The following is a 9801-nucleotide window of genomic DNA, read 5'->3' on the forward strand; positions in this document are numbered from 1 at the left end:
CGTCAGCAGTTGACGCCAAAAGACCAAAACAAGCGTTGATTTTTGACGAACTCGGAGTGAGACTGTGTTGTTTGTGACGTAGCTTTGTGGCGCGAAAATGTAACAATCACTCACTCACTCTCTCCTGTCATGGCGTGGTCTGTGTCTCTCAATCGCCCCCTCAGCCCAGCGCTCGGCCCAGGAGCTGCCCGTCATCGAGTCGGTTAGCCTGACTTCCTGTTGTGTGGAGGGAGGGGAGGAGCTACTGCTGAGTGGCACCAACTTCCTGCCCATCTCTAGAGTCCTCTTCATGGAGAGAGGGACAGGTACATGACGGATGAGGGAGAAGAGATAACACGAGAGAGAGAAAGAGAGAGAGAGAGAGAGAGAGAGAGAGAGAGAGAGAGATGGAGAGAGAGAGAGAGAGACAGAGAGAGACAGAGAGAGAGAGAGAGAGAGAGAGAGAGAGAGAGAGAGACGCAGAGACAGAGAGAGAGACATAACAAGCAAGAGAGATTGAGCGAAAGAGAGAGGGAGAGAGGGAGAGACAGAGAGAGGGAGAGAGAGATAACGAGTGAGTGAGAAAGAGAGCGAGAGAGAGAAAGAGAGCGAGAGAGAGGGACGGAGAGACAGAGACAGAGAGAGAGTTGGAGAGACGGAGACAGAGAACGAAAGAGATAGACAGAGAGCGTGAAATGTGTGTGTTTGTGTGTCTATGGATGTGTGTTTGTGTTCTGTGATAAAGGTAGATTCCTTTATTGAAAAGCAGCCTTATGGGTTATTTGGGTGGGTAAACCTTCTAGAAGCTTTATGTGTCCCAAAGCCCATCTTGCGTGTCTGGAATGCTCTGTGGTGGGAGGCTTTCATAAGAGTCCTCCGCATTCAGCCCAGAGATGCAGCCCTTGTTCAGACATATCTGAAGGACGCAACCGGTGTATGCTTCGTAACCTTCGGTCCCCCAAAGGCCAACAGCAAGGCATGCATCTCCCCACTGTATTTAAAAAAGTTCAATTAATAACAATTAAAATGTTTCTTATGAAAATATATATTTATTTAAATTATTAGATGTTCAATACATCTAGGAAAGTCAGCATTTTATTATCAGAATGATCATGAATTAGTTAAATTAGAAGAAGAATAGCTAGCGTGACCAAGCTAACAAGGTGAACAAGGTATTCAAACCTTCTCCTCACTGAAGCCCTGTAGTAAGGGTCAAACCATTCAGCAGCTCTTACTTCTGTTCTCCCTCCCCCCCAGACGGCAAGTTACAATGGGAAGAAGAGGCCCGTGTTGACCGCGAAAACAGCAATGAGGTAAGTGTGTTTGTGTGTGTGTCTGCGAGTGTGTGTGTGCGTGTGTGCGCGTGTGTGTGAATGTTTGAGTGTGTGTGTGACAGAGATATGAGGTATCCCCCCCGACATATGGTCAACAGCCAAATCTATAACCGATGACAAATCTGGTGGCTTAGCACATGCACAAACGTAAATCCCTGTTTGCTCAGGTGTCCGTGTGGCTTTCCTCTGCAGGGGCTGTTGTGTGTTCGGGTTCCCGCCTACAGCGACCGGTCCGTCAGTCGGCCCGTGGCCGTCTGTCTGTACGTCTCCAACGGCAAGCGGAAGCGCAGTAGCACACACTGTTTCAAGTACATTCCCAGTGAGTGTCCGGCTGGCGACCATGTGTCTCCTGTTAAGATGTTGTGTTTTCTGTTGCTAGTCGAGTCACGGTGCTTCGTCCTTTGAGGAGCTATGCTCACAGACAACTGAAAACGTGTGTGTGGTAAACAAGAATAAGGCAATTATTGAGGACATATTGGGTTATGGATATTCATGAAAGGGGTTACAATACATAATACTAAGTACATTTTTTTTTTATTATTATTTTACATCAGAAAGGTATTATAATGTTAGATTAATCAAGCTATATTTGATAACGCAAAATGTGTGCTGTATTGGATATGAACACGGTCTAATACAATATTTGACCCGATCTAATTAATGACATTTCTCCCTGCAGTCATGTTCAAAGAGGAGGAGTCTCTGCGGCCCCGCCCCCTGGCCCTGGCCCCGCCCCCGGCCCCGCCCCTGGACGGGCTGTGTCCCATGGAGAGCTCCATGGAGAAGGCGGACGGGCCCCCGCGAGGGGACCCCACGTCGGAGGACGCCCTGCTGGGCTTCCACCTGCCGCCCTACCCCTCGGCCTACTCCTCCCCGCTCTACCCGGTCGCGCTGGGCACGCACGACGAGTACTTCCCCCGGCCCGACGCCCGGCCCGACGACCAGGGGGGGGGCGACGGCGGCGGCCGGGGGCCCTGCGGCGGCGGCGGCGGCGGCGGCGGCGGCGGCCCCCTCGCCGAGCGGCACGCCGGCTTCGAGAGCCTGGAGCTGGGCTTCACCGAGCTGCTGCCGCCGCGGTACCCCCACGGCGGGCGGGGGGCGCGGCCGCCCTCGCCCTCGCCGTGGCTGGACTCGCCGTACCTCTCGTCCTCGCCGTCGCCCTCCCACTCGTCCTCGCTCAGCCCCTTCCCGGCCGGCAGCCCCCTGTCCGGCTCCCCGCTGCCCCCCCCCGGCCCGCACTACCCGGCCTACGGCCAGCAGGAGGCGCCCCCCTCGCCCCCCAGCTCCGCCTACCAGGACTTCTACTACCCGCCCCCGTACTCCCACTACGACGGGGGCTGCTGGGACCCGCCCCCGGGGAGGGGCGTGGCGCCCGTGGGGGGGCGCTGGGCGGAGGGCTCCTCCCCCTTCCCAGGCTCCTCCCCCTCCACCGCCGCCATGCACCACATCACCCTGGAGGAAGGTGAGACCCCGCCCCCTGGGTGGGACTGGGCCTCGACCGGCTGAACGGGGGAGGAACGAGGAGAGGGGAGGGATGGAGGGGGGGAGGGAGGGAGGGAGGGAGGGAGGGATGGATGGATGGATGGATGGATGGACGGACGGACGGACGGACGGACGGACGGACGGACGGACGGACGGACGGACGGACGGACGGACGGACGGACGGACGGACGGATGGATGGATGGACGGATGGATGGATGGATGGATGGATGGATGGATGGATGGATGGATGGATGGATGGATGGATGGATGGATGGAGCAATGGATGGGTTGGTGGATGGATGCAAGAGGAGGAGTAAATTAGATCATGTTGGCTCTGTAATCATTGACAACCGGGGACATTTCATAGTGGTTGGTGGAAAACCGGGACATTTTAGCGTCCTTTGGCTTTTGTCGGGACGCAGGACACGCATCTCAAAATTGGGACCAGATGTCCCGGAAAAACTGGGACACCTGGTCACCCTATCACAAGGGATAAAAAAGTGTGGCAAGCGACTCAGCAAAAATGTGCGTTTGCCAACAGACAACAACGCTAAACTTTGATGTCAAGTAGGGGGCCACAAAATATCATCCCGCGGGCCTCAATTGGCCCCCGGGCCGCGAGTTTGAGACCCCTGATGTAGATGGATTGAGATATGGGTGGTTAGATGGATGAATGGATGACAAAAGGGACAGATGGATGGATGAATGGATGGGTAGTGGATGTTGAACATGTATGGATGGAGAACCTATGGCGAGACGGATGGATTGATGTATGAATGAATGACGTACGGAGGGATGAGCAGAGAGTGAATAGGTGAAGAGTAGGCAGAAAGGACAGATGGGCGAATCCCGTCTCACCTTTCCCCCTGTTCTCCTTTCCTTCGGCAGTGAATGAGTTCATCGGGGAGGACATCCAGTCGTTCGGGACGGAGTGCCAGATGGACAACCATCCTCACTGAGTCGGCACCTCTGTCCCCCTCACTATGCGACGCCGCACCTGCACGCCATATTAAGATGCTTTGATCCAGTTAAAGGTAATACGGAAATGGGACAATCATGAGCAAATTGTTTTGATGCGTGATTTGAGAACTACAGTGAACACTCATGGTTTTATAAAGGGCAAGCAATGTTTTTAAAGATATAAATTATACAAAGAAAACAAACCTTTTTGAAGTCAGTGTGTCTTTCTTTCTTTTCCGGGGTCACAATGCTTTGGGGAAAAAAAAAAAGCGTGAAACTACTACTAATCCCTTGATCACAGTTTCAATTACTCAACCCCCCCCTGACCCCTACGCCGTCAGTAAGGTAAGGAAAGCCTCTTCGACCCAGATCGGACGGAGCAGAAGCCTTGAGAAGGAACCCAAATGAGGGATAAGGCTGGGATAAGATGGGGTCGGCCTAGCTCAGGAGGTAGAGCGGGCTGGTAACAGGAAGGTTGCTAGTTCGAGTGTCGAGTCGTCCCTGAGCACGACACCCAACCCTGACTGCTCCTGACGAGCTGGCTGTCGCCTTGCGTGGTCGACGCCGCCGTCGGTGTGTGAATGTGTGGGTTAACCGTTGTAAGTCGCTTTGGTTAAGAAGCGTCTGCTAAATGTAAATTGCTTCATCCTTTAAGGGAGACAGCAAGGAGGGCAAAATGTTCCAAAGGGGCATACATGATAGGGTTATGGTATGGACTATTGACTATTGCCACTTTCCTTCCTCAATGTTTCCATATGGGAAGACATTTTTTGAGTTCTATTCATTGTTGCTTTGGTTTTTTGTCCTAAACCTACCTCTGATCCGAAACTCCACGGAGCCCACAACCAACCAATTCCAATAAAAAAAGGTCATAAAAGGGTTGGGATAGTAATGAGTGGACCCTGACGCAGAATTCTTGGAACACCTTCACTTTCCTATTTGAGTAGGATTTACAATGCCTGTATGAGTAATGTTCTGTCCACAGCAGAAAGGATTGGGCAACACTGATCCAACAAAGACTACTCACAGTGACTAAGCCAACAGTGAAACTGAGGGCAATCCAGTCAAATGTTATGCAGCTGGAGAAGTGGCATTGTCCAACTTTGTACGCAATGATATGTTTCGTTAGCACGTCATTTAATGCCAAAATCAGAACCATTTAGAGTGACCTTGGACACTTCACTTCTGTGGTTGGTTCTGAAGTAAGAAATTAAGAAAAAAACGGAAGATCCAAAAGTATAGCATACTTTCGTTTACGTTATGAGACTTGGTTCCATCTAGAATAGATGTGGATTCTATGTAGAGTCCGTCCTATTTTGGAGTGACTTGTTTTATTCGTCAATTACAAACACTTCATTCAGTGTATTTCAAAGGCTGCCAGCATGACAAGCGCCTTGAACCGCCATTAAACAGGGATGACAAAAAGCCTATAAAGAAATCACAGACGAAACAGAGACGCCCTGAGGACGGCAGCACTGTATGTTTGGTGGACCGTTTTATGGGCCCATATGGTTCAACACGGCCATACATGGGAATGTCAGGAGGGAACTGGTATGGGACGAGCAGGGACAGGTCGGGAAGAGCGCTGGTGAGAAGCAGCAGTCAGAGTTCGTTTGCCCAAAAGTTAGCATTTGGAATACAAAAGCCGCAATTTCAAAGCTGTTGGTCCCGATGACATCAACTCTTCCACCTCTGCCCCCCCCCCCCCCCCCCCTCCTCCCGACACACACTCACACACACACACACACACACACACACACACACACACTCACACACACACACACACACACACACACACACACACACACACACACACACACACACACACACACACACACACACACACACACACACACACACCTCGTCCATTTGGCATGCTCACTGTGGGGCCATTGTGTTCGGTTTGTGTTCAGAAAAGGCTTCCGCACACACGGAAAGTTCTGGGAAGGTAAAAGGGATGGCACTGAGGGAGTGGTGAGTCATGAAGCAAAACAAAGCATGTCATTTTAATCTCCGCAACATCCGTGGATTGAGTGTAAAGGAGATGTGGGGCCAACCGAACGGCAGCCATCGAAGGAACACATTTCTTTAATTGTCTTTCACTGCAAAATAGAATCACTGGAGAGGAAATGTTGCACGACGGCGACGCAGAGAGAAGCATCGCGGTTTGCACAGGCCACCACTGCTTTAGTCTTTTACTGCCGAACATTATCACAACATCCAGATCATGACACTGTGGTCTGAGCGCACACCAGCAACATAACCCACGGAAGCCACGAAACCTCGACTGCAAGCGAGTGTGACACACAACTCCTCCAAAGCGTGTGGTTTGGAGTATTTAGTTTCAGAATGCACCCATTGCTTGGCCTTGTGCAACAAGGGAGTGACAGCAGAAGCAAATTGCTGTTTCATAGTGGATTCCCCGTCATGGTCTCCAGCCCGTTGACTCAGTCTCTGCTACTTTAGGGACAAAAAACAGCCCCGTTGGGGGGGGGGGGGGGGGGTGGCTGTCCATGTGCACACACAAACACACTCATGCGCGCGCACACGCATCCACATCCACATCCACGCACACGCACACGCACATAAACGCACGCATTACGCACACATACACATGCACACACACTCACGCATCCACACACGTGTCCACACACACACATGCTTGCACGCACACGCACACACGCATGCACACACACACACACAAGTACACAAACACTTTGTGTGAGTTGTGCGTTCTGTCTTGAAATTGTGAGCAACTCAGGATGCATGGAGTTGGGGGAAGGAGGGGGCTTGTTTAAAATGAAGTTAGTAAAAATGTATAACAGAGAGTCTGTCTCAGTATGTCTAAAAGGACCTTAAGTGATAAGTGCAGCGTACAATTACAATTTCTTTATAACAGAAGAAACAATATTGGTCATTTTAATTCGAGTAACCTTAAAGAATGCTGAATTACTTAGTACTTTCTATCATTTACATCGGGGACAGCTTCTCCATTTGTCTGTATAAAACCTACACCTGCTTTGTTTAACGGTTTTTGTATTGGCTGTTGCAAGATATGTAAAGTTGGGAGGTTTGCAACTGAGGAAGGTGCTAGTTTCATTTGTGTTGCAAGTCAACTTGCAGTTTTACGATGATTCATAACGCAAACATAAAAAACACATTGCAACACATTTTTACATTTTCTACAATCATGACTGATTGTAACAATGATTTGCAATGTTACAACCCCTTTATATAAGATGGATAATAACAATCAGACCCGCTCCGAAAATGCACGGAATTTCAGTGATTACTAACGTGGTCATTTCAATCCACTTGTTCACAGTAACTAAATGTCACCAACAGAGGGCAGTGGCATCTGCATTGGAGAACCTGACGGGGGTTTGACCGAGAGCTGCAGCCCGGCTGTGGGTGTGATCGGGCAGGCCACTGCCACTGCCAGCTGCAGCATTTACACTAATACCCTCCCCTGGAGCATCAGGAGAGGGTCACTGACAACTCTCTCTTGAGTGGTCATTAGACCAAACCTGGCCATGGTTACTGGAATACTATAGTCCCCCCAGGACCCTCCCCTCCTCCTATCTGTAGAAGGGTTAGCTGTGGCATGTAAAGGTTGACTTTTGACCAACGGGTTTGTAAACATTACTTTCAAAGCTGTGTGTGTGTGTGTGTGTGTGTGTGTGTGTGTGTGTGTGTGTGTGTGTGTGTGTGTGTGTGTGTGTGTGTGTGTGTGTGTGTGTGTGTGTGTGTGTGTGTGTGTGTGTGTAGGGTTAGTGTAAGTGTAAGCCTAAACGTAAGCCTAAGTGTGTATGTGTGTGAGTGTGTGTTTGTGTGAGAGACACAAAATGTAATAGTGCTCAGATTATACCACCGATCTACAGCATTTCATTTTTTATTTACGCATTTATTCATCAATCATCTTAATCCAACAGTGACTCATTGAACTCCAATGTCTGGTGCCTTAAACAAAGACGTGAACTTCAACGCGCAGTAAAGGAAACTTTCCCGCTCCAATGGACTCGCTCGGGATAGTTCTATGTCGTCTTTCACTTGCGTGGTTAAGATGGTCCAGATCTCGGTAGGCCCATCAGCTAACAGGATACTCATTGTTCTTCTATGGGTGAGAGTGGGACGTCCAGGAATACATTTTCTCGCACCGAGCCTAGAGTGTCTTACTCTCCCTCGCTCACGTCATCCAGGCCCCTCGCTCGGAGGAAACAGGAACGACGCGTACAGCCACTCCCACCGAGCCGAGGGCTCAGGAGCAGAGAGGTGGAAAATAAACACTATTCTTTGAAAACGTCTGCTCCAAAACATCGATTTTATCTGGACCACCGACTTTACCAACCACTCGCTAATATACAATATATTTAGCAATTTTCCATATAACGTCTTGAAATGCCTCGGTAAAACTCCTTAAGACCGTTCCGACTCAACAGCGATCCAGAATCCAATGTCCCATAACCAGGAAGATGTTGTACCCCGGCCCTATCTGAAATATTTCCCACAGTTCAAACAAAGCTTATGAGAAGACAAGATAACGTCCAATCACCCCGAATAAGACAGTGTTGCATGAAACCAGATCCTAAAACTCCAACCCCTGTCTGGCACAACGTTCAACACCACACAGTGTCCTGGAGACCCGGGCTGGGTTCAAGGTCCCAAGGTCTCCTCCCAAGGTCTCAAGGAGGCGATCGGAAGACAGGAACCGTGTGCTGGCCTGTCTGGAGACGCTGCAGACAAAAGCGAGCGACTTTAAATAACTGGCCCACTAACCTCCAAGAGGGAGCGACATTTTGGCGGTGATACAAAGTCCGGATGTGACGCCGTTCTCCTTCCCCGTTCCCCAAATAGCTGCGGCGTCCCTGGATCCCCTCTTCCCCAGACCCTGGTCCGACCCCGGCCCGGATGGCCTGGGTCAGGGGCGCCATGCAGCAGTGCTTTGACCTCGGACAGGCGCTGACGGAGACATCTCGCCAAAATGTTTGTTCTGGACAAGAACACTTCAAATGTCCCCGAGACACCTTCTGGAGCGGGCATCACACAAAATCGTGTATGGACCCGCTGTCTTGGCAAAAGGGCCCGGTATGGCCTCTGGAAACTCCCTTTTCTACACAGGTCATCCCTTTTCCGATATCTGGATCCTCCAGTTGGAGGGCAGATTACAGACACTATAAAGTGTGTGGAGTATATTCACAGCAGAAAATGTTTGATGCCCTTCTGGTTGCCATGTTGTTTTCTGTTAAAATTGTTCTCAGGTCAACGTTGCAAAGGCAACAGCTTAATTAAGAGAGAGCCACCTGTTTACTCCCAAAAAAACAACAGAAAAGTCATCACTGGCTTTCCCGTCCTCCACCATCTCTGGTGGTCTATCTCTACTATAGATCTCGTATTGCTGTTTGCAAAACTGCTGTCGTTTTCCATCATGCATTCTCGATCGGGTCATCGTTCCGATCAATTTGAATTAATACATTGATTTATTCCACATGTGACGACTCAACAACTTTTCCACATCCGATTCTCAACCGATAATTCGGTTGAGAAGACTGAACTGAAACAGCATTTCCGTCCTCTGTTCGGTGATGCGTACCTATGGCGTTCGTTTGCAGCTGCGACTCAAACATCCCCTGCCACTATGTGACCACAGACTGGATGGAGCTTAAATGACACATGATGCCACCCACTATAGTCTAAATACTCAAGAGGGGCCCCTCACAAGCGGTCCCTGGTATGGCCTTTCACCCCTGTTCTCTTAACGGTCCTCCTGGGAGCTGAACACAGACTGTTCAGGCATGGAGCTGCACGGTCTGTGAGGTTTGTAGGCTTGGGTCAGTTGGAATCGGCGAGAAAAAAAAGAGTGAAATATGGACATATAAAGAGTAGCATACCATGTGCCATGAAAGAAAACGTCATCAGGAGTTTAAAATTGAGGACGAAGAACAGATGGCGATATAGAATAGTTGGATCCCTTCTTGGCTGTTGTGGGTAGGGTGGGAGTCTTTTATGCTGTCCTATTGCACCATTACTATTCTACGCCATAGAAAT

At 50.0% G+C, this 9801-nt stretch overlaps 1 protein-coding gene across 2 annotated transcripts in view; it reads left to right on the forward strand.

The window, feature by feature from the left end:
- nfatc4 (nuclear factor of activated T cells 4) overlaps positions 1-3959 on the forward strand; it is a 13896-nt gene extending 9937 nt beyond the window's left edge. For both annotated transcript variants that reach the window (XM_060058002.1, XM_060057999.1), the window contains exons 9-13: positions 165-305; positions 1237-1292; positions 1506-1632; positions 1993-2775; positions 3685-3959. In XM_060058002.1, coding sequence (XP_059913985.1) covers positions 165-305; positions 1237-1292; positions 1506-1632; positions 1993-2775; positions 3685-3755 — 1178 coding nt within the window. In that variant the 3' untranslated portion in view covers positions 3756-3959. The remainder of the gene's footprint in view (positions 1-164; positions 306-1236; positions 1293-1505; positions 1633-1992; positions 2776-3684) is intronic.
- The last annotated feature ends 5842 nt before the right edge of the window (positions 3960-9801 follow it).

Source organism: Gadus macrocephalus, chromosome 8 (genome assembly GCF_031168955.1).
Source record: "Gadus macrocephalus chromosome 8, ASM3116895v1".
Classification (NCBI taxonomy): Eukaryota; Metazoa; Chordata; class Actinopteri; order Gadiformes; family Gadidae; genus Gadus; species Gadus macrocephalus.